Below are 25,760 nucleotides of genomic sequence, written 5' to 3'. Positions count from 1 at the left end.
GAAACTAGAACTCGGGGGCATAATCTTAGAATAAGGGGCTGCTCCTTCAAAACTGAGATGAGGAGAAACTTCTTCACTCAGAGGGTAGCAGGTCTGTGGAATTTGCTGCCCCAGGAAGCTGTGGAAGCTACATCATTAAATAAATTTAAAACAGAAATAGACAGTTTCCTAGAAGTAAAGGGAATTAGGGGTTACGGGGAGCGGGCAGGAAATTGGGCATGAATTTAAATTTGAGGTTAGGATCAGATCAGCCATGATCTTATTAAATGGCGGAGCAGGCTCGAGGGGCCGATTGGCCTACTCCTGCTCCTATTTCTTATGTACTTATGTTCTTATCCTACATGTACTCTCAGCTCTATGCCTTCTTGCTCAGCGACGATGACATCCTTGAGATCAGGATGTTCCTGTAACAGGTACTTCTGTCGTTTGAAGTGTTATGAAGAGCAGCAAACATTTGTTCTACTAATTGCCTTCACGTAATTCTTGAAAAAGAAAATATGTGAGCACTTCAATTATTGTGCATAACTATTCATAAGAAATCAAATGTTCGTAACAAGATTGCCCCTCTTTCATTTATATCATTATTATGGAAATAACCTAGCTTATCGGAGGTAGATCAAAATTACAATAAATAGATAATAAATTGACCATAATGCTCCAGGAGCTTTGTGTTCTCACTACAAACCCCACCCCCCCATATCATATTAATATATGCCTGTTCAGAGCCTATTTTTGGATGGACAACAGCAGAGACTTCTCAGCTGTTAGACTAAGCCTGGATTTTTTTTCTCTACCATTTCCCGCTTCGGTTGTTAAGTTTTTTGCTCTCATTATAATTACGTATTATAGTGAGAGCCCACCTTGAAAATCGATTAGATCCCATGCTGACTCCTCCTGGCATCTGCCCCATTAACGTGCGCGCACAAAAATCAGCCCCCTAGAGTCCTGTGCTGCTTAAGACAACACAATAGCAATTATTGAGAATTGTTACATACAGCTGTGACTTGCCTGTGACATCAATCTTCTTTATATTTGAAAAAATTGGGACAAGTGGTGACTACCATTGTCCTCCTCCTAGATTAAACAAAATGCCCATAGCAGCAGCAACAACAATTTGCGTTTATATAGCACCTTTAACAAAGTAAAACATCCCAACGCACTTCATGGGAGCGTTATCAAACAAAATTTGACCTTGCCACATATGGAGATATTAGGACAGGTGGTCTTGGTCAAAGAGGTAGGTTTTAAAGACCGTCCTAAAGGAGGAGAGAGAGGTAGAGAGGTGGAGAGGTTTAGGGAGGGAATTCTAGCGCTTAGGGCCTAGGTAGCTGAAGGCACGGCCGCCAATGATTGAAAGGTGAAAATCAGGGATGCGCAAGAGACCAGAATTGGAAGAACTCAGAGAGATCTCAGAGGGTTGTAGGGCTGGATGAGGTTACAGAGATAGGGAGGGGCGAGGCCGTGGACAGATTTGAAAACAAGGATGAGAATTTTTAAATTGAGGAATTGATATGCTACGACTATTTCTGTCAACAGTAATCAAAAATGGAGTACTGAATGAAGGCCCAAGCTACAGTTTCTGGGTTTTTACTATCATCTCACCTCTTAATGGTCCAACAGACCTTCCTGTAAATGGAGATTTGTCCCTTAAGATCCAGAGGTTGTAACTAATCTATACTCTATCTTTGCAGAGGTGCATATCTGATAGATAACAATTATCCCACCACAGTAATGTGCTTACTGGATCTAATATAATCTTATGCTAGGCTAACCATTCCCTTTGAATGATGGTTGGCAGACTACAGTCACAAATAAATTTATTTACGAACAAAAAGCAAAATAAAGCACAATAAATGGCAAATACTAAAGGTATAATGATCTTGAAATTCCAACGACACCGGTACGCTTGTGGAGGTGAGGCAATGGTGGATTTCCACCAGCCATGATGTTCCGCTACTGACCCCATCCTAAACACGCGTGGTCAGATACATAATATATGGAGAAGCATAATGCCTTCGATACACTGAGGGATTGCGGGGGGAGGTGAAAAATTCCTGCAGTGACAAGAGTTAGGCCCAGAAAGTGCCCTAAATGGCTGGAAAAAGGGACAGACAGAAAACGGAGCTGGGAAAGGTGGCCACCTGGTGCAGCAGCAGGATATAAAACCTGCTGCTGCTTAAAAGGGAAACGTCAGCACTGGAGGAAGCAGGCAATCTGGCAGAGAAGGATGGCAGCCAGATTGAAGAAATGAGCCGCAAACTTCAGGGAGCTTGACCTGGACATCCTCCTCACTGAGATTTGGAGCAGGCGGGACAGGCTGTTTGGAATCGGGCCAGAAAAGCCATGAAGCACATCGCCGGCTCTTCAGTGGCCGTCAGTATCACCTCCTTGACCCCCAGGACTCCTTTGCAGTGCAGCAAGAAGTTTAATATCATCACCAGAGTAGTCAAAGTAAGTCACCTGCTTCCACCTAACCCTTCTTTCAATCTCTTTATATGTGTGGCACTCCTTCATTCATTTCCCTCATTGTGCTCTAGGGCCATACTCTGAACCTCTGATCCTTTTTCCTATCCTGCGTCACCAGCTACCTACAAATATGCACCTCACAGTGTGCCATGCATGAGCAAGCCTCCGTAATGCTTTCTTATTGTTAACACATAAATGCACAGTAAAACCACTTTGTGATAATAAAGTCCTATTTCCAAAATATGCCTGCTGTTTGTTTGATTTTAGTGTTTCAGAAGACTTTTGTTGGTCAGTTTACAATGGAACACTCTACAATAAGTGGTTAACCTCCTGACTCCTCAAAACCTCTCTACCATCTACAAGCCTCACGTCAGGAGTATGAAGTATTACTCAGCACTTGCCTGGTTGGGTGCCGCCACAGCACTCAAGAAGCTCGATGCCATCTACGACAAAGCTGTTTGCTTGATTGGCACCCCGCAGCTGAAATATAATATCCACCCTTTCTACTTCCAGCACTCTATGACTGCAATACAGAATGCAGTGTAGCAACTCGGTAAGCTTATTTCAACATTTCCCTCCTTTTCAACCTCTACTACCAAGAAGGACAAGAGCAGAAATGTCATGAGAAAACTATCACCTCCAAGTCAATATTCCGGGGTACAGAATCTTCAGGCGAGACAGAGGGGGAGGTATAAGAGGAGGGGGGGTCGCAATATTAATTAAAGAATCAATTACTGCCATAAGGAGGGATGATATATTAGCAGGTTCCTCTAATGAGGCCATATGGGTGGAGCTTAAAAACAAAAAGGGGGCAAGCACTTTGATGGGAGTGTACTATAGGCCCCCAAACAGTCAGGGAGAGATCGAGGAACAGATATGTAGGCAAATCTCAGAAAATTGTGCAAATAATAGGGTAATAATCGTGGGGGATTTCAACTTCCCCAATATTAACTGGGATACTCAGAGTGTAAAAGGCTTAGAGGGTACAAAATTCTTAACGTGCATCCAGGAGAGCTTTTTGAGCCAGCATGTAGAAAGTCCTACAAGAGAGGGGGCGGTACTGGACCTAATTCTAGGGAATGTGGCCGGCCAAGTGGAAGAAGTGCTAGGAGGTGAGCACTTTGGTGACAGTGACCATAATTCGGTGGGATTTAAGGTGGTCATGGAAAAGGACAGGGAGGGGCCGGAAATAAAGGTTCTAAATTGGGGGAAGGCCGATTTTAATAGGAGAAGGCAGGATCTGGCCAAAATGGACTGGGATCAGCTGCTTGTAGGAAAATCTGCATCGGAGCAATGGGAGTCTTTCAGAAGGGAGATTGAGACCATACAATGGCAACATGTTCCCGTAAAGGTCAAGGGTGGTTCCAAGAACTCCAGGGAACCTTGGATGTCAGGGGATATACGAGAATGGATTAGGAAAAAAAGGAGGGCTTTTGGCAGATACAAAAGGCTAAAGACGGAGGAAGCCCTAGAGGAGTACAAAAAGTGCAGGGGGATACTTAAAAAAGAAATTAGGAGATCAAGGAGGGGCCATGAAATAACACTGGCGAGCAAAATAAAGGAAAATCCTAAGATGTTTTATAAGTATATTAAGGGTAAGAGGATGACTAGGGAAAAAATAGGGCCCATTAGGGTCAAAAATGGCAATCTGTGTGTGGAGCCGGCAGATGTAGGAGGGGTTCTAAATAAATTTTTTGCATCTGTTTTCACTATGGAGAAGGACGATGTAGACATAGAAATACGGCAGGGGGACTGTGATATACTCGAACATATTAACATCGAGCGGGAGGAGGTATTGGCGGTTTTAGCAGGCCTAAAAATGGATAAATCCCCAGGCCCGGACGAAATGTATCCCAGGCTACTGTGTGAGGCAAAGGAGGAGATTGCGGGGGCTCTGACACATATATTCAGAACCTCTCTGGCCACAGGGGATGTGCCAGAGGACTGGAGAACCGCTAATGTAGTACCATTATTCAAGAAGGGGAGTAGGGAAAAACCGGGGAACTACAGGCCAGTGAGCCTAACATCAGTGGTAGGAAAATTATTGGAAAAAATTCTGAAGGACAAAATTAGTCTCCACTTGGAGAAGCAAGGATTAATCAGGGATAGTCAACATGGCTTTGTCAAGGGAAGATCATGTCTGACTAATTTGATTGAATTTTTTGAGGGGGTGACTAGGCGTGTGGATGAGGGTAACGCAGTGGATGTGGTATACATGGATTTCAGTAAGGCCTTCGATAAAGTCCCCCACAGGAGACTGGTCAAGAAGGTACGAGCCCATGGAATCCAGGGTGCCTTGGCACTTTGGATACAAAACTGGCTTAGTGGCAGAAGGCAGAGGGTGATGGTCGAAGGTTGTTTTTGTGACTGGAAGCCTGTGGCCAGTGGGGTACCACAGGGATCGGTGCTGGGTCCCTTGCTGTTTGTGGTCTACATTAATGACTTGGATATGAATGTAAAAGGTATGATCAGTAAGTTCGCTGATGATACAAAGATTGGTAGGGTGGTAAATAGTGAGGAGGATAGCCTCAGTCTGCAGGACGATATAGATGGGTTGGTCAGATGGGCGGAACAGTGGCAAATGGAATTTAACCCGGAAAAGTGCGAGGTGATGCACTTTGGAGGGACTAACAAGGCAAGGGAATACACAATGAATGGGAGGACCCTAGGCAAGACAGAGGGTCAGAGGGATCTTGGTGTGCAAGTTCACAGATCCCTGAAGGCGGCGGAACAGGTAGATAAGGTGGTAAAGAAGGCATATGGGATACTTGCCTTTATTAGCCGAGGCATAGAATATAAGAGCAAGGAGGTTATGATGGAGCTGTATAAAACACTGGTTAGGCCACAGCTGGAGTACTGTGTGCAGTTCTGGTCGCCACACTACAGGAAGGATGTGATCGCTTTGGAGAGGGTGCAGAGGAGATTCACCAGGATGTTACCAGGGCTGGAGCGCTTCAGCTATGAAGAGAGACTGGGAAGATTGGGTTTGTTTTCCTTGGAGCAGAGGAGGCTGAGGGGGGACATGATTGAGGTGTACAAAATTATGAGGGGCATAGATAGGATGGATACTAAGGAGCTTTTTCCCTTCGTTGAGGGTTCTATAACAAGGGGACATAGATTCAAGGTAAAAGGCGGGAGGTTTAGAGGGGATTTGAGAAAGAACTTTTTCACCCAGAGGGTGGTTGGAGTCTGGAACTCACTGCCTGAAAGGGTTGTGGAGGCAGGAACCCTCACAACATTCAATAAGCATTTGGATGAGCACTTGAAATGCCACAGCATACAAGGCTACGGACCAAATGCTGGAATATGGGATTAGAGTAGACAGGGCTGATGGCCGGCGCGGACACGATGGGCCGAAGGGCCTCTATCCGTGCTGTATGACTCTATGACTCTAAGTCACTCACCAGCATGACTCGGAAATATAGTGCTGTTCCTTCACTGTCCCTGGGTCAATACCCTGAAATTTCCCTATCTAACAGCATTGTGGTCATTAGCACGAGGATTGTGACGGTTCAAGGAGAAGATCCAAGACCACATTTTCAGGGCTACTAAGGATGGACAATAAATGTGATCTTGGCAGCGTCATCCATATCCAGAGGACAAAATGAAAGATAAAAAACCTCCGACTACTGAAGATGTTTTTCCACAAGGAATTTAAGTGCTCATGTTCATAACCCAAAGCTGGGAAGTTCTCTTACCACTCCCGCTCCCCACAAGCACCGTTCTATCACACACACACATACCCCCGAATTCTACTGAGTTGTTGAACTTTGTAAGATTATAAATTTTTTTTAAGGTGTTGTGGATAATTTCAAAGTTCATATACAATTGTGTCTGACTAATAAGGTGCAGACCATTTAATTGATACAATTATAATGGCTTTTGCCACAATCTGAGATGAAAAGCAGCACTTTGGTATCAGAGTGATGATGGTCAGGGAAAATGTCACATCTGAACTGCAGCAAATTAGGATATCTTGTGATAATTATAGATACAAAAGGAAGTCATTGTATTCTTCCCTTTTAAAGCATCAATAATGGTCGGATGTGTCAGACCTCTGGAGAGAACGTTCAACTATTATGTGTTGGGTATGTTTTCTCATTTCTACAGGGCTCATCATCAACAAAATTAGTAATGGTGTCTGCAAAAGTTATTTTCCAATTTGCACAGTAATGCACAAATTTAAATGTGTAAAATTTATGTCCATGGTATTTCTTGCCATGAATTGACACAGTTGGGTTTCTTCCACCATGATAATAAAACTCCAGTCATTTCCATAGGGACGTTTAATATTTATGTTTATTCAGGTAAGCTGGCTGAAGCAGTGTTAAAGCAGGTTTGTGCTACAATTATCACTGTTCCAATGCTATTGCTGTAAAATCAGGAGCAAATGACATATTCCACTACTTGCCATAGCAGGACATTAATGCTGCTGACGGTGCTCAGTGGAAAATGACATTCCAAACCCCAAATTCAGCCATTAACCACTGACCAAAAAAAACAAACCTCCAAAATATTTTGATTTTAATGCTTTGCCCAATAATATTTAGGTCAAGTAAAAAAAGGAGCAAGACACTAATGCCCAACATGGTAAATGATGGGACGGTATAAATAATAGCAAAAATACTTTTGCAGAAGGCATTTCCACAACAATGAAAAATAGTCGATCAATCTATTCAAAATAACTTTGTTTTTCTTCATTGGGCATTTTGTTCCAAACAATTAAGGCAATCCCCATACAGAAGTATACGTTTGAAAATAGGCCCCACAGTTTTCACCATTAGAAATTACATGTTGGATCCAATTTCTTTTTCAATAATGTCAATTTTTAAATATGATTGATATTTAAGAACTTATTTTATCTAAGACTGTATATTCCTGTTTATATTCTACAGGCAAGTACAGAAGATTTTAATATGCAGAAATATCTACTATAAAATCTAATCTTGGCTGCTTTAGTATTTAACTGAACTACTTCAGGCAATAAAGAGGTTACCCCCATGATTTTTAATGTTTGACTGGTGCCTATGGGTCTTGCACCTGTAACCATGCTTAACATTAAAGATCTGGGCCCCGATATTACCAGGGAGGCGGGATGGTAACCCGCCCAGTGAAATCCGTCCGTTCCCCACGCGATCGCGGGTAAATTGAAGCCACTTACCATGGCTTCCGAGTTTCCCATCGGAAACCTGCGCAGCGGGCGGACTGCGCACCCACATCACAGGCTGTCAGCTGGAGGAGCTCTACTTAAAGGGGCAGTCCTCCAATGGCTGCTCCTGCAGCAAAGAACCAAAATTATAGAATAGAGCAGCCCAGGGGAAAGGCTGCTCCCAGATTTTGATGCCTTACTCCAGGTCTAACTGGATGGGGTGAGAAGGAGGAGGGATATTTTCTACCCGGCGGAAGAGAGGAAGTGGCCTGTCTCTGCAACCAAGAAGGCCTGGCTCGAGGTGGCAGAGGAGGTCACCAGCAGCAGCGTCTCCCGCACATGGATCCAGTGCAGGAAGCGCTTCAATGACCTAACTAGGTCAGCCAAAGTGAGTACACTTACTCATTCTCCTACACTCCGTCTTCCACATCACTGCCCCCACCCCACAACTCCTTCTGCACTGCCAACACTACTCTACCACATCACTCCTCACACCCACTCAAACCTCATCCTCAACTTACCTGCACTTACTCAACTCCCCAGTACTCATCCGACCACTACCACTCAACCCAATCCTCATACAATGTCATGGCTCTGTCTCATACTTACCCTCTGATGCATCTCTTTCACGGTCAGCCTCACCCAAACCAATGCATTCAGCAGTTGGCCATGTCACCATCCCTCACTCACTCATGCCTCTCTACTTTCTCCCCTTATAGAAAAGAGCCCAGAATGCACGGGAGAGGGCGAAAACCAGAGGGGGGCCACAACATCAGGTCATCCTCACGGACGCGGAGCAGGAGGCTCTTGAAGTGAGCCGCACCCTCGAGTGCCTGTCCGTCGGGGACGCTGAGACTGCCACCTGACAAACAGCTGGTGACAGAACTTTAACATTCAGCACTCACAATAGCAAATGATGTTAACATGCCTTGCCATCTTCAGCACCTCAACATCTGTCATCATGCTTAATATTGCTTTCTGCTCTCTTACAGGGCCTTCAGCAACCGCCGTGATGGGGGAGGGCGATTCCTCAGAGGACCTGCCAGCCTCTGAGGGGGCACCGTCACATCTGAGCGAGCCATCCACCAGCGCAGATACACACACCTCAGTGGGTCCCCGTCCTCACTTAGTTGGGGTCGCACATGGCGAGTCACTACACACGTGAGCACGAGCAGACACTGGTGGCAGGGGCAGCTGTGGAGAGTCTGTGTCGGTGGGAGCACTCTTCTACAGGCTCTGCTCAGCTGGACTCCGATGCTGAACCCTGGGGGCCATCCTTTAAAAGGAGAATGATTGCGAGGCAGCAGCACATTTGCGAGGTGCTGGAACAGGTGCCACGTGCACGCTCCACAATCGCGCAGAGGATGGAACAGTCCAACTCCTGCATGAGTGGAATGGTGGCACAGGTACAAGAGGGAATCTCTGAGATACTGTCACAGGGACGGAAGGCATCTCTGAGAGAGTGTCACAAGTGTGGGAACGTCTGCGATGAAGGGAAGGCTAGCCTCCATCGAGCTTCAAGCACGGCTCACCAATGAGTCCATTGAGGCCCTGACAACGGCCCTTCAGACTCGGGGTGAGCAACTTTCTGTCGCCTTAAACAGGCAGATATACTAGCACTGGCCTTTCAAGGCTTCACACAAGCTCCAAACTGTCGTCCAGCAGGGTGGTAGGAGTCATGTGGGCCTGGCCCAGGAGAGGGATAATGGCGAAAGGGGACATGGAAGTGGGGACGCCACTCAAAGCGTCTCCACATCTCACCCGTTGCCCCCCCTCTCAACCAGTACCCGCAATGCTGCCTCCTCTCCAGGTGGCAGAGTCTGCCCCTGCATATGTGCAGGTGGAGCAGTCTTTGGAGGGACCCTCACGGGCACCAAAACCCAGAGGGCGTAGGCACAAAGCATCTAATCGGTCAGGGCATGAACAAGAGCAACCTGCCACTACCTCTGCTGCAGCCACATGGGAAGCACCACACAGGAGTAGTCGGAAGCGTAAGGCATAGGTTTTGTGAGCACAAAGGGGAAGCACAGGGGTGTTTGATGGTTTGTCATGTTTTTTATTTATATTTGATTTTTGTTAATGGCACATTACATATTATTATTGTCACCACAACTGCCATGTCTTGGCCATTCTTGACTGGCTTGTGTAATAAGTCCCTTTCATGAGGTTCTCCATGAACACCCACACTTGATGCCACCCATTGGGTCACCCTACAGTGGGTGTATGTGTAGTTCCACGACTATTTTGTGCAGGTGTCTGTGGCGCAGCACTGTGGTGGAGGTGGACAGCATGCCTGGCGAGGCTGGTGATGTTGCTCGTCCTGGGATGAAGTGATGAATGCAGCCATGGCGCCCCCCATCCTAACAGTGTGAGTTTGAGGGGGTCCGCAAAGTAGGTAAATGTGTTTGCACAGCAGAGTTTAGGGTATAAATTAATAATTTTGCGCGGAAAGATAAAGGTGTTGAAGTGACAGAGTGCCCTGCTGCAATAAATGAGGTAGTCCCCCTAACTATCAAATAATCCTTTGCATCTCCCACTGGCTGCTGGCTGAAACACATCTGCTCCAACAGGGATGTTTACCACAGCATGGGAAACACGCTGAGGATCCATGAAAATTGCACCCCTGCCAAAATCTCATGTCAATGAGGTCTGTCAAGTACCTCAACTAGCTAAATAACTATCTAAATTATCATCCAGCCGGCTTTAATTGCTGGTGGGAGTCCTGCATGCGGGAGCTGCACACGCACCCAAACGCGTCATTGGGGAACCCGAAAGTGAGCGGGTTGGAGCCAGGCTCCGAACCCACTCCGGGATTCCACCATTTTCGGAGCCCCAACGCACCCGCTCGGCCATCCGAAAATCAGCCCCTGTTGTTTAGTGAAGTGCCAGCTAAATGCTGGCTGTGTTGTTGAATAAGGATGGGGTCACTAAATAGTAATCGGAACTGACGGGCCACAGCAAAAAATCGCATAGACCTCCTCAGGAGACCAACACGGGACGCAACCAACAGAGTACCCTTTGTCGTCCAGTATTTCCCCGGAGCGGAGAAACTACGCCATGTTCTCCGCAGCCTTCAACATGTCATCAATGAGGACAAACACCTCGCTATGGCCATCCCCACACCTCCACTACTCGCCTTTAAACAGCCACCCAACCTCAAACAGACCATCGTTCGCAGCAAATTACCTAGCTTTCAAGAGAACAGTGTCCACGACACCACACAACCCTGCCACGGTAACCTCTGCAAGACATGCCAGATCATCGACACAGATACCACCATCACACGAGAGGACACCACCCACCAGGTGCATGGTTCATACTCCTGTGACTTGGCCAACGTTGTCTACCTCATACATTGCAGGAAAGGATGCCCCAGAGCATGGTACATTGGCGAGACCATGCAGACGCTGCGACAACGGATGAACGGACACCGCGCAACAATCGCCAAACAGGAGGGTTCCCTCCCAGTCGGGGAACACTTCAGCAGTCATGGACATTCATCCACCGACCTTCGGGTAAGCGTACTCCAAGGCGGCCTTCGAGACACACGACAACGCAAAATCGTCGAGCAGAAATTGATAGCCAAGTTCCGCACCCATGAGGACGGCCTCAACCGGGATCTTGGGTTCATGTCACGCTACACGTTACCCCACCAGCGAACAAATGTTATCTGTTTTTAATATAATGGGTCATTTGCTGGCTTTCTCTGCCTTCCGGATGTTTCTGCCTCTCTCTGTTTTTTTAACCTGTTTGTTTTTTTGTTGAATGTGTATTCGGGGGTTCTGCAGGTGACACCTCTCTGTCTGAACACGGTGATTGCCTTGGCAACGGGCAGTTGCAGGGGCAGTCTGTAAACACCATGTATTGTTCTATATGTACAAATGCGTAGGCTTCAAGGAGCTCCTGAACATTTACCTGACGAAGGAGGAAGCCTCCGAAAGCTTGTGAATTTAAAATAAAATTGCTGGACTATAACTTGGTGTTGTAAAATTGTTTACAATTGTCAACCCCAGTCCATCACCGGCATCTCCACATCATAAGTGATATATGGGTAACTATGCATCTGATCTCTGGCAGTTTATTAGAGAGATGGGATCTATCTGTAATTCTGGAGAAGTTCACACTTTGGTTTACGCATCACTTTTCAGCTTCACAAATACCTGTAATCAGATTCCCAAAATACCAAATACTTATACGTATTGGCTTGAATATCTGATCATTATAATCTTCACTGTCTCCAACACAGAGCAGCTCGGTGACACAGCATGGGGCAGCCACAATCTGGAGCTCTCTCCTTTCTGTAGGGCAGAACAATCTACACTTGCGTTTTTCTGTGGTCTACATAATCAGTGAGCTGATACTCTTTCTTATTTAACGCTGCTGTTTTCATCACAGGGAGCTAGCCATCCCATAGTTTTGCAGTTATCATTGCTGCTGGTGTTGGTATCACTGATTTGCTGTTCAGAAACGTTACCTTGCCAACCCTTCCTCTGCCCATCTTACAATCTGTCTCTTTCAATTTTCCACATTAACCACAAATATAACTTTTTGATTTTTTTTTGGGCGGGGGTAGGGAGGGTCATTTAATCTCTGGTATGCATAGAAACTATGATCAAAAGTCTCCAAACCAAGTTACTGAGGAATCCGCACAGGTAGAGCGTCTGTTTAACTGATAAAGAGCGCACAGATCTTGAAAGGACACACCCCAACTTATCCAAGTCCAGGGAGCTGAGGCACAGGTTGACGAGCGCCAAGGCTTGTGACAATGTGTATGCAAAAGTACTGCTGGAGTTTAACCAAATAAAACTACACAGCTCGAAAGCACAAAAGCTCAAAAGGTAACCCTAGTCATTAGGATATTGGTTTGCAGAGTTATCTGGAGCCTCTGGGGAAGAGCAATCACAATATGATAGAATTTCACATTGAGTTTGAAAGTAACGTACTTAAGCCAGAAAATTGAGTCTTAAACTTAAATAAAGCCAACTACATAGGTATGAGGGGCAAGTTGTCAAAGGTAGATTGGGAAATTAAATTAAAGGGTTTGACAGTTGAAAAGCAATGACAAACATTTGAAGAAATATTTCAATATTCTCAACAAATATACATTCCATTGAGAAATAAAAACTCCACAGGAAGAGTGATCCAGCCGTGGCTAATAAAAGAAGTTAAGGAGAGTATTAGATTGAAAGAAGAGGCCTATAATGAAGAGGCCAAGAAGATTAAAAAGCCTGGGGATTGGGAGAGATTTAGAAACCAACAAAGGACAACCAAAAAATTGATAAAAAGAGAGAAAATAGAATATGAAAGTAAATTAGCAAGAAATATAAAAACGGATTGTAAGAGCTTCTACAAGTATGTAAAAAGGAAGAGAGTAGCAAAAGTAAATGTTAGTCCCCTAGCGGCTGAGACAGGAGAAATTATAATGGGGAATCAGGAAATGGCAGATGCGTTAAACAAATATTTTGTGTCTGTCTTCACAGTAGAAGACACAAAAAGCATACCAAAAATAATGGGGATCTAAGGGGTAAATGAGAGTGAGGAACTTAAAACAATTAATATCACTAGAGAAAAAGTACTAGACAAACTAATGGGACTAAAAGCCAGCAAATCCCCTGGACCTGATGGCCTACATCTTAAGGTTCTAAAAGAGGTGGCTGCAGAGATAGTGGATGCATTGGTTATGATCTTCCAAAATTCACTGGATTCTGGAATGGTCCCAGTGGATTGGAAGGTAGCAAACATTACCCCACTATTCAAGAAGGGAGGGAGAGAGAAAACAGGGAACTACAGGCCAGTTAGCCTGACATCAGTCATCGGGAAAATGCTGGAATCCATTATTAAGAAAGTGGTAACAGGGCACTTAGAAAATCATAATATGATTAGGCAGAGTCAAAATGGTTTTATGAAAGGGAAATCGTGTTTGACAAATTTATTAGAGTTTTTTGAGGATGTAACTTGCAGGGTAGATAAAGGAGAACCAGTGGATGTAGTATTTGGATTTTCAAAAGGCATTCGATAAGGTGTCACATAAAAGGCTGTTACACAAGGTAAGGGCTCATAGGTTTGGGGGTAATGTATTAGCATGGATAGAGGATTGGTTAAAGGACAGAAAACAGAGAGTAGGGATAAACAGGTCATTCTCAGGTTGGCAGGTTGTAACTAGTGGGGTGCTGCAAGGATCGGCGGAGGGGAGCAAGAGGCCCTCCAGACAACACCCAAAAGGTAGGGGGAGGCAGTGGGGGATGAAGTCAATGCCAGGTGCACAGCATCATGAACATGGATGCAGAACAGGAGGAAGTTCAATGCTTTGACATGAGTGGTCAAGATGAGTGAGGTCAACTGTCAAGTGGCATCTCCTACCAACTACACCACGAGCTACATCCATTTCTCCAATGCACTACACCCCCCATCACCCACATATCAACAAATTCTTTCAATCAGTACTCAACCCTCTCACCCTTTCACATTACCACCATTGCAAGCTGCCCACCCACAACTCACAAGCCACACACACTGGCAGCTATTCAACCATGATAGGCACATCACCCAGACGCACGTCCCGCTTTCTTGCAGGAGAAGCTGGCACATATCAGGAGGCAGCAAGTGGCAGTGGCATTTTGCCCCTCGAGCCTGTTCTACCATTCGAGCAGATCAGGGTGGATCTGTGATCTAACTCCACATACCCGCCTTAGCCCCATATCCCTTAATATCCTTGGTTCACAGAAATCTATCAATCTCAGATTGAGAATTCTCAATTGAGCTAGCATTAACGGCCGTTTGCACAAGACCGTTCCAAATTCTCCCACCCTTTGCGCGTAGAAGCATTTCCTAACTTCACTCCTGCATGTCCTGGCTCTAAATGTTAGGCTATGTCCCTGCGTCCTAGTATTCAAGTGTAGAAGACCTCCAAAAACAGTTACAAATGTCTCGGCAGCCGGAAGCAATAATCCAGCCACTAACCTGTAAATCCTGCATGGTCCCTTTAAAAGTGCCGGTGGGAGGTTCTCCAGGCACTCTGAGACACGTTCAGATGGTCGGGGTTAAGAATGTGCGTTGAGTTGAGCGTTAGACACCATTTTGGGACTTATCACTTTAAATCAGCATTGTACACTGATTGAAGCCATTTTCTCCCTACTTTACATGATTCCAGCGTTCGTTATCTGCACATGCGCTAACTCCTATACCAAAATGGCGTCTGGCGCATGTCGCGCTGGAAACGTGCGTGCGCATCCAAGACGCCATCTTGGATGTCAAAGAGGCTGGGGAGCGCCAAAACAACGGGCGCTACACAGCCCAATTTAGCGCCCAGTATTTTTTAAATGGTGAGAAACTTGCCAGCTGCCAGTGTGTTGGTGTTCCGAGAGACTTGGGTGTCCTCATACAAGAAACACAAAAAGTGCAGGTACAGCAAGCAATTAGGAAGGCAAATGGCATGTTGGCCATTATTGCAAGGGGGTTGGAGTACAAGAGTAAGGAAACCTTACTACAGTTGTACATGGCATTGGTGAGACCTCACCTGGAGTACTGGATACAGTTTTGGTCTCCTTATCTAAGGAAGGATATATTTGCCTTGGAGGTGGTGCAACGAAGGCTCACTAGATTAATTCCTGGGATGGGAGGGTTGACCTATGCTGAGAGGTTGAGTAGAATGGGCCTATACTCTCTAGAGTTTAAAAGAATGAGATGTGACCTCATTGAAACTTATACGATTACGAGGGGGCTTGACAGGGTAGATGCTGATAGATCGTTTCCCCTGGCTAAAGTCTAGAACTAGGGGGCATAATTGCAGGATATGGGGTCGGCCATTCAAGACTGAGATGAGGAAGAATTTCTTCACGCAGAGGGTTGTGAATCTTTGGAATTCTCTACCCCAGAGGGCTGTGGATGCTGAGTTATTGAATATATTCAAGGCTGAGATCGATAGATTTTTGGACTCTAGGGGAATCAAGCGATATGGGGATCAGGCGGGAAAGTGGAGTTGAGGTTGAAGATCAGCCATGATCTGATTGAATGGTGGAGCAGGCTCGAGGGGCCGTACAACCTACTCCTGTTCCTATTTCTTATGTTCTTATATAAGTAGGAAGAATCCCAGCCCCCGTGAAAGATCTACTTCTCCAGGCCTTATTAATGTGCCAGGCTGGTTGGTCAATCATTTACAATGTCCTAAAGAACTGAGACCTGTCTGCTTTAGATAACCGATTAATGAGTCTGCCACAAAAAGTTGACTCATTCCAATCCTCCATCAACAAGGAAGTCATCTGCAAATCATCTCAACCCCAAAGAGACTCCATTTACTTCCCATCCACCAAGGAGGATCTTCAATAGGTGGTCATTTGGCAACTGAAAAGCATGAAACTGAGCCTTCCTCAGGAAATCAGCATGAGTGACATGGGGAGCACCACAACCACCGTTTGTGGGACCTTACTGTGCAAAAAGTTGGTTGCTGCTTTTGCCTACATAACAGGGACTATGCTTCAAACGTAATTCATTAACTATTGAAGCATCTCGGTAGGACCTGAAGAGGTGAAAGGCGCAATAAAAAATTCTTTTAACACGGCACCTCTCCAGGTGTGACATCTGTCAAACTCTCGAGGTTGGTTTATTTTAAAGAAATGGTTATAACATGAAAGACATTCCATAACATAAATCCTACCTCTGGTTGCTCAGCTTCAGATGAGTTAATGCTTCAGGTATGGACCCTTTGTCAAAAAGGCCAAAGTATCCTCACCCGAAACGTAAATTAATCTCTTCTCTCCATGGATGCTGCCTTACCTGCTAAGTGTTTCTAGCATTTTCTGTTTATACTCAGATTTCCAGCATCTGAAGTTTTATTTCTATTTTGTTTATGAAACAGTAATAACGTGATTACTATAAGATCTCACATACCTTTTTATGACTCTTCAGCACGGAGGGAGTCACAAAGGCTTTGTCACATAGATCACATTTGTACTTCTTGTGCCCATCATGCACCACTTGAATGTGAACATTTAAGGTATCCTTCCTCTTGAACGTTGCATCACAGTGATCACATTTGAAAGTTCGCTCATCTGGACAATAACAAAAAAGATAACTTGTTCGGTCCCGCCTGTACAAATAAATACAATCATCAGTAGAAAGAGTAACAAATAGCAAGAGAAATAGAGAGAACAAGAAAAGGACAGAGTGCTAGAAAGCAAGAAAGAAGGAATTTGCAAAGTAAGTGCTTACTGTTGTGTATGAGTAGATGTCTCTGCAGGGAGAAGGGAGTCCGAAACAAAGCCTTACACTCCTCACACTGGAATGGTCTCTCTTCCGAGTGTGTCTGTCAATGAAAGAGTTTGCATAAGTGAAGCAGCCACAGAATAGTGAAGCACATTCTACCTGAGGAGAGTTAACCATTTATCTTCTTATACAAATCAAACAGCAATCAGACTCAGCTGCATTTTAAAAAATCACAAATTTCACATTTGAGCAAATACTCTAGGCAAGGCTAACAAAAACTGGATTTCAGAGTCTAACCCCAGCAAATTCAAATCCTTATATATGAGAAAGCAACTTGCATGTATATCACACTTTTAATGTAGCAAAATATCCCAAAGCACCCAAAGTGGGGGGCAGGGGAGAGGTACAGAGCTGGAGCAGGTGGCAAAGGCATGGCCAAAGAATTATATTTTGAGGATGCTTTCAAAGTTGGGAGAGGAGAGATAACAAGATGATGAGGTTTAGAATGACAATTCTAGATTGCACGGATGTGATAACTGAAGACTTGGCCTCAATAGTGGAGTGGAGGGAAAGGGGGATGCACAGTAGGCCAATGCCAAAACAGCAAAGGGTGCAAGCTCGGATGTTGGGCTGGAGGAGGGTGCAAAGTTGGATGGAGTGAGGCCATGGAAGTGTCTGTAACTGAGACCAAGGATCTTGAAATTAATACATTGTGCAATGGGAAGCAAATGGTATGCATCAAGGACATGGGTGATTGTTCAGCAGGACATTGTATGCAATAGGATACGGACGACAGAGTTTTTGGATGAGTTGGAGTTTATGTAGAGTTAAACTTAACAGGCAGGCAGGCAGGCAAAGAGAGCCTTGGAAAAATTGAGACAGGAGTTGAATTTATGGATTAGTGTTAATGGTGGGGTGAGATAAGGGCAGAGATGGGCAATGTTAATGAAAGTGGAAATAGGCAGTTGTGGTGGTAAATAGGATGTGGGTTTAAAGCTCAGCTCAGGGTCAAACAGAACACTGATGTTGTGCACGTTGGGTTCAGCTTGAGTGAATTTGACATTTTTAAAATGTCGAACAACAATTCACTACCTGAAGGACTAAGTCTCCACACTTTTAATTCTTCACTTTTTGGGCCAGAGGTTGATTGGCAGTCATTAACAATTATCATGTCATTAAAAGGGTACTTACGCTATTAACTACTAGGCTTAACTTTCTGTGTCGCGTTTAATGGGCAATTAATGTGCAAACACAACTTCATGAAAAGCTCGGGGACGTTAAGGGCAAGATGCCATTTTCACAAAGCTAACAGTGGAGCGGTGCGGATTATCCAGCAACTAGTGGCTATTCGCAATTCTCAGGGTAGCTCTTCCTCGCCATACATTACTGGCTGATTTTCACATTAACATCGGCGTGTGTCGTTCACACAATGTTATTTTTCAGCAAATTCCAGCCCATTATATACTATCCTTCCAGCTTGGCACTTGTTGGTGCAAAGAAAATGTCATGTAAGTTTTAACAATTCAACAAGTATTTTTCCCCCACAACAAATTTGAACTTACTGTGAGGTGTGGTTTGGCCATATCAAGCTCTAGCATTGCTCTCTTTCCATAGTCAAATCTTCATAATATTCCAAGGCTATCTGGAGAACAAAAACAATTCCAAACTCCTCATCCCCCAAATCACTCCTCCAAATCCCCCCTCCCCGCTCCCACATCATGTACCCTCACCTTGGACAACAAAGATGAAGAGCTAATGAACCTCTGTGTTCAAAATTAAACTCATCCTCTCCCAGCCCTCCCCTGCCCTCTCCTCAAAAGAACCTCCAACACCCATACTCCATAGTCTACATTAATCATTGTCTCATTCAGGAAGTCCCCACCACCTCTTCCCTCAAACTTCTCCTATCTCCAAGTCCTGACTACTTGATTTCTGTTCTTCGATCCCATGCTCAACACTGTCTATACTTTCTTCAACACTATCATTATCAACCCCTTCTTAAAAAGCAACCTCAATCTCTCCATTCTTCCCAGTAACCATTCCTTCTCCAACCTTGCCTTGCTCTTCAGAGGCTCGGAAAGTATTGTTGTCTTGCAACTACACTGCCACTTCTCCCACACTTCCAAAAGACCTTGAATAAGGTACTGCACTGTAGACTCATGGCTGTGGCCAGAGCATGTGGAGTCAGAGGACAGGTGGCAGAATGGATAGCATGATGGCTACAAAACAGAAAAGTGGGTAGGGATTAACTACTCAGACTGGCAAAAGGTGGGAAGTGTATTCCACAGGGATCTGTGCTGGGACCAATGTTGTTCACAATTTACATTAACGATTTGGATTCGGGAATCAGAAACACAATCTCAAAATGTGCAGACACCACCAAATAAGGGGGTATAGTTAATACAAAGGAAGAATGCATCAAAATGCAAGAGGACATTAATAAACTTGCAGAATGGGCATGTACTTGGCAAATGCATTTCAATATAGATAAGTGTGAGGTGGTACATTTTGGTAGGAGAAATAAGGAGGCCACATACTGCTTGGATAATAAAAGTCTAAACGGGATAAAGGAGCAAAGGGATCTAGGGATACAGATACATAAATCACAAAGTAATGATGCAGGTTAATGAGGCCATAAAAAAGGTAAATCAAGCACCAGGGTTCATTTCTAGAGGGATAGAATTGAAAAGCAAAGGAGTTATGTTAAACTTGTATAGAACTTTGGTTAGGCCACACTTGGAGTGTTGTGCGCAGTTCTGGTCTCCATATTATCAAAAGGATGTAGAGGCATTGGAGAGGGTGCAAAAAAGATTCACAAGAATGATACCAGAACTAAGAGGATATCCTTATCAGCAAAGACTGAACAGGCTGGAACTCTTTTCTCTAGAAAAGAGAAGGCTAAGGGGTGACCTGATAAAGGTCTTTAAGATAATAATAGGGTAAATGTAGAGAAAACGTTTCCACTTACGGGAGAATCCAAAACTAGAGGTCATAAATATAAAATAGACACTAATAAATCCAATAGGGAATTCAGAAGAAACTTCTTTACACAAAGAGTGGTAAGAATAAGGAACGTGCTACCACAAAGAATAGATGAGGCAAAGAGCATAGATGCATTTAAGGGGAAGCTAGATAAGCACATGGGGGAGAAAGGAATAGAAGAGTATCCTGATAGGGTTAGATGAAGTAGGGAGGGAGAAGGCTCATGTGGAGCATAAATGCCGGCATAGACCAGTTGGACCGAATGGCCTGTTTCTGTGCTGTAGTTTCAATGTAACTCGATGTAACACTCCTTGTTCAAGATCCTCCTGTCTAGCTTTAGCCTCAACCATAGCATTGAGACTATTGGCCAAAGTCAGAAACAACATCATGTGTGACTATGATCCATGGCTTGCTCCTCATCCTCTTCAATCGACCTGCTACTATCAACAATCTTGACCACTCTATCCTCCACCAAAAAAAAATGTCCAGTTAACCTCCAGGACACTGCCCTCTCATGGCTGCACTCATAACTATCGCTTTGTAGACAGTCAGTCTCTTTAGGTGGTCACATAATCACCTCTGATGTGCTTCAAGGCTGAAAATCTGATTCTTTCCCCTTCATCATTTACAGGCTACCCTTTAGCAAAATCATCTGGAACTATGGGGTCAGTCACCGCATGTACACTAATGATGCCTAGCCACACCTCTTTTATTGATACCAAGGTTGTTGCTGCACTTTTTGCCTGTCTGACATGAGCCAAATTTTGCTCAAACTAAAGTCCCAATTTTAACCTAACCTGCCTTGCAAGAACAGGATGGATTTGGGTTGGACACACTCCATTGACTTGAACGGAGCGTAAAATTGAGCAAGTGTAAATCGAGCATCAGACCCGAACCCGCCCCATTCACACCAGGAGGGTTAGGTTAAAATCAGGGCTTAAATGCCAGAAAAATTGAAGCCATCCTCTTCATTAGAGGCTGAGGTTAAGTCCACAAAAGTGCGTAAGTTTGGTGTACTGCTCAACCTCAGGTTCGGCTTCCACCACCTCTGATCCATTAGCAAGACCATTTCCTTCATCCGCCTCTGACCCTGCTACCAAAAACACATCCTTTGTCACCCTGCACTCTCAGTAGTTCTGCACTTGCCAAGACCCACTGCCTCAGTGGATTGTTTTGAAGAACCTTGTTCTTAGCTTCAAATCCCTTACTGGTCTCTCCCCAGCTCTGTGATCTCAGGCCACATGTTTCAGCATGCATACTCTGCTTCTCCAACACTGGTTTACTCCTCACTTACTGCTTTCTCTGCTCTACCATCAGCAGTCCCTTTTTCGCTTTTGCTCTCTGGAATTCCCTTCCAAAACAGCTGCAGTTTGGCTTCTCACTCCACATTTCAAAAGTTGCCCAAAAATTATTTTCTTGACCATGCCTTTTATCCACCCTTCAACATCTGTTCCTCCCACCCCCCACTCTATCCTGTTCCACATCTATTTTTGCCCTTCAACTTATAAAGTGCTCTGAGACATCTTGCTATGCATGGCAAGGTATCAGCCTTGGCTCAATAATAGCATTCTCCTCTCTGAGTCTGAAGGTCATAGTTCAAGCCCTACTCCAGGACTTGAACAAATAACTAGGCTGATACTTCAGAGAAGTACCGAGGAAACGTTCACTGTTGGAGATGCTATCTTTCAAATTAAATGTTAAACTGAATGTCTGACCTCTCAGGCGGACATAAAAGATCCCGCGGCACCATTCAAAGATGACCAGTGGCATTCTCTTGCTGTCCTGGCCAACACTTATCCCTCAACCAGCACCATAAAAAACAAGTTAACCGGTCATTATCTCATTGCTGTTTGTGGGACCTTGTAGTGGGCATATTGGCTGCCGCATTTCCGTGTTTCATAATAACAGTGACTACATCTTCAAAAGTACTTCATTGGCTGTAAAGCGCTTTGACATATGCTGAGGATGGACACTATCAAACATGCCATGTAGCTATCTGTCAATCTTCTCCAGCTTTTAAGGGTCAGAAACGTGAAATATGGGGGTGCATAAACTTTAGCAAATTACTACTGATATGCCATTATGAATGCAAAACACCCACAATAAGCAAATAGCAAAATGCACCACTGTACTTGTACTAGGATATTTTTCTGATACATTTTTCTGAATCACCCAGACTGCAATTTCTGAAAATAAATCAAAAAGGCCTAATTATGTTTAAGATTTTGAATTATGCTCGAGTTGACCTACAAGCTGTCATGTTATTTTGAAGTACAATAAGTCATCGATATGCTTTAAAAAGGATTTAAAGTAACTAGATTGCCCCTGCTGCACTGACTTTGCCCTTCCAGTGGAGCGCTTTTTACTTCAACATTTGCATTTTTCAGCACTAACATTTCAATGTGTTAATAAATAGTAAAAAGTAGTGAAACCATCATTATCTGCCATATTGTAGAGGGCCCCCGAGGGGATAATGGAAACTGATGGACAATCAAGTACCCAAATTTTCCTCTTAAATGTATGTGTCAGCAATACCCTAGACAGGTGAATGGAGACAAGTAAAATACAAATCAGTATCAGTAGAATTTAGCTTTTCTTGAGCAGAGAGGTTGACTTACATCAGATTAATGGTATTAGCTGACTTTGCAATGAAGCAATGTTTCACATAAGGCTATGCCCCACAAAAATTCTGATGGCAAATCAGAAAGGTGATTAGTTGGACCACAGATAATGGAGGTTCCACCATATTGCTGGCTTAAAGAGGAACAGCTAACCCAGTGAAATGCAGGAGCCAGATGAAAAAAAATATAAAACAGTTTTTAGAAGTGGCATACAGCTAATACATGTCCTACCTCACTGGAGGCGCATGCCCAGAACATGAACCATGTTTTATGGGGGGAGGGGGAAGCACGGCAGTGCAGGACGTCTATTTACTGCTGTGATCTGCCATCGTGGGATGGGGTCATTTTTACATAATCGAAGTAGACATCCATGCCTATGGCAGAACAGAGGTGCCATCCCCACAGAGGCAGCCCCAAGCCAGAGTGACAGCCTGCTGCTTTAGGGGGGAGCCTGTGGCCCAGAAGAGGCCAAAATAAAGAAGATTTTCTTCATCTTACATATGGCCACTACAGCAATGGCAATCGATCCTTCTGGCGATCATTTGCCATTTTCCTTTTCTGCTTTAGGCCCAGAGCGGGACTACATTTTAGCAGATGTAGTTCCCACTAGGCCTATTGGGATGCTCTGGGCAGAATTCTTGGGGAAACGATGTCACGGGTGTAGACAGGGCGAGAACTATCCCACAGGTTGCAATTTGTTGTGGATTTCGGGAGGGGTGGAAACTCAAAAGATCCAAGTGTCACCCCAAATTACTCCCCCCAGATGGAATAATGACCCAACTGCGCCTCAAACCGACGTGCAATTTCTGGGCTATATCAGCAATAAAGAAAAATTAAAAAACTTAAAGTAAATGATACAGTAACAAGGCTCATTTCTTTTCTCTATGTATTTTTTTTTAAGGTTAAAGTTGACCGTAACCAGCAATCTCACCCATCTGTACTCAATTGACAAATTTTATCCTAATGCCAGTTTGGGAATACTGTACAAATTGGCTTTTCTGCCAAAATCCATCAAACTGGTTGGAAAATAAGACAAATGCTGCTAATGGAAAATCTGAGTTTTCATTTTTCTGATACTTTTCATTAAGGAACTGAGATTTTTCTGTGCTCTATTTCATCACATGGTTAATTAATTTGCATCAAATTCCTGTAATCCATTGAAAATAAATGGGTTAAAATTTGTTAAAAGAGTGCACATAGAATTGAATGCAAATACATTAACCAGTGCACTAAAAATAGCTCACAAACGAATTTCTATCTCTAGGTTTCAGTAGGGTGAAGAATTAATTATCTGTTAATGCTTTCATATTGCAGGAATTATTTGAAATGATGCAGAGTAAGAAATTGAGGACATATCATTTAAAGTCTACTTTCATCTCCACCAAAATGGTCTCCCATCTCATTGGTTGGGAACCGTCAACAGTCATCGACCCCAGTATTTATAGGGAGGCGGGGAGGGTGCGGGAGAAACCTGGAGAGACTTCTGTTTCTCAGCTGCCAGCCCACCAAATTGACAGACTGGCTGGCTGCCGGGCGGGAAAACCAGTGGCAGGAGGCTGCAGCCAGGGACCGTTAGGGACAGAAGACAGAGGGTGGTTGTAGAGGGTTGTTTTTCAAACTGGATGCCTGTGTCCAGCGGTGTGCCTCAGGGATCGGTGCTGGGTCCGCTGTTATTTGTTATTTATATTAATGATTTAGATGAGAATTTAGGAGACATGGTTAGTAAGTTTGCAGATGACACCAAGATTGGTGGCATTGTGGACAGTGAAGAAGGTTATCTAGGATTGCAACGGGATCTTGATAAATTGGGCCAGTGGGCCGATGAATGGCAGATGGAGTTTAATTTAGATAAATGTGAGGTGATGCATTTTGGTAGATCGAATCGGGCCAGGACCTACTCCGTTAATGGTAGGGCGTTGGGGAGAGTTATAGAACAAGGAGTACAGGTTCATAGCTCCTTGAAAGTGGAGTCACAGGTGGATAGGGTGGTGAAGAAGGCATTCAGCATGCTTGGTTTCATTGGTCAGAACACTGAATACAGGAGTTAGGATGTCTTGTTGAAGTTGTACAAGACATTAGTAAGGCCACACTTGGAATACTGTGTACAGTTCTGGTCACCCTATTATAGAAAGGATATTATTAAACTAGAAAGAGTGCAGAAAAGATTTACTAGGATGCTACCTGGACTTAATGGTTTGACTTATAGGGAGAGGTTGGATAGACTGAGACTTTTTTCCCTGGAGAGTAGGAGGTTTAGGGGTGATCTTATAGAAGTCTATAAAATAATGAGGGGCATAGATAAGGTAGATAGTCAAAATCTTTTCCCAAAGGTAGGGGAGTCTATAACGAGGGGACATAGATTTAAGGTGAGAGGGGAGAAATACAAAAGGGTCCAGAGGGGCAATTTTTTCATTCAAAGGGTGGTGAGTGTCTGGAACGAGCTGCCAGAGGCAGTAGTAGAGGCGGGTACAATTTTGTCTTTTAAAAAGTATTTGGACAGTTACATGGGTAAGATGGGTATAGAGGGATATGGGCCATGTGCAGGCAATTGGGACTAGCTTAGTGGTATAAACTGGGCGACATGGACATGTTGGGCCTGTTTCCATGTTGTAAAAAAAAAGAAAAGAAAAGAAAAAAAGACAGTCTCTGGCAATCGGGAGGGAGAAATTGGGGCGTGGTGGGGGAGGAGCCGGCAATGGCGAGGGAGAGATCAGGGATTGGTGAGGGGAGGTCGCTGATCGTGGCAGCGAGGCGAGGCCGTGAACGGCAGAAGAGAAGCCGAAGGCTTCCTCGAGGGACCGGGGGGTGCATTCCTGCTCCTCCTAGCCCAAAAGGAGTGCTCTAAAAAGCACTAACCTGCTGGAGCCGGCAAGTCTCACCATCATTTCACCAACTGCACTGTGGGAGCCTGATTTAAATATGATAATGAAGCGTCCCGCCTCACAAGCTGCTGCCATAAAAATGGTGGCAGGTGCGTATACGGGGGTGTTGGGGGCACGTTCCCCGATTTAAAATTTTTTAAACATTCCCCGCCAGCCTTCTGCCGCCCGTCGTGAGGGGGTTAATATCGAGGCCATCTTCTCAAACATCAGTAGTACAGTTCCTTGGTGAGCACAAGTGGTTCCAGGTAAGTGTCCGATCAGTTTTCTCTTCTCTCCCACCCTCTTCATCTAAAACTCACTCTGTGGGAGGTAAAGTGAACTGACAGAAAGGTTCAAACTCACATCTTCTTGTTGGAGTCCACTGAGCCTGCTTAATAGCTGCCAGACTGCTCTAATTCTTCTGTCTTAATGTCCTAAACATTCAGACTGCATAATGTCTGACAAGCATTATATTTCTCA

General features: G+C 44.5%; 1 protein-coding gene across 7 annotated transcripts in view; it reads right to left on the bottom strand.

Annotated features, from left to right (window-relative positions):
* prdm5 (PR domain containing 5) overlaps positions 1–25,760 on the bottom strand; it is a 327,858-nt gene that overhangs the window by 163,944 nt on the left and 138,154 nt on the right. For all 7 annotated transcript variants that reach the window (XM_067990858.1, XM_067990832.1, XM_067990838.1 and 4 more), the window contains 2 exons: positions 16,823–16,916; positions 16,502–16,662 (listed from right to left, as the gene is read on the bottom strand). In XM_067990858.1, coding sequence (XP_067846959.1) covers positions 16,502–16,662; positions 16,823–16,916 — 255 coding nt within the window. The remainder of the gene's footprint in view (positions 1–16,501; positions 16,663–16,822; positions 16,917–25,760) is intronic.

The sequence above is a fragment of the Heptranchias perlo genome, chromosome 1 (assembly GCF_035084215.1).
Source record: "Heptranchias perlo isolate sHepPer1 chromosome 1, sHepPer1.hap1, whole genome shotgun sequence".
NCBI classification, from domain to species: domain Eukaryota; kingdom Metazoa; phylum Chordata; class Chondrichthyes; order Hexanchiformes; family Hexanchidae; genus Heptranchias; species Heptranchias perlo.
Note: the sequence above shows the minus strand (reverse complement) of the source record. Positions and strands in the feature narration are given on the sequence as shown.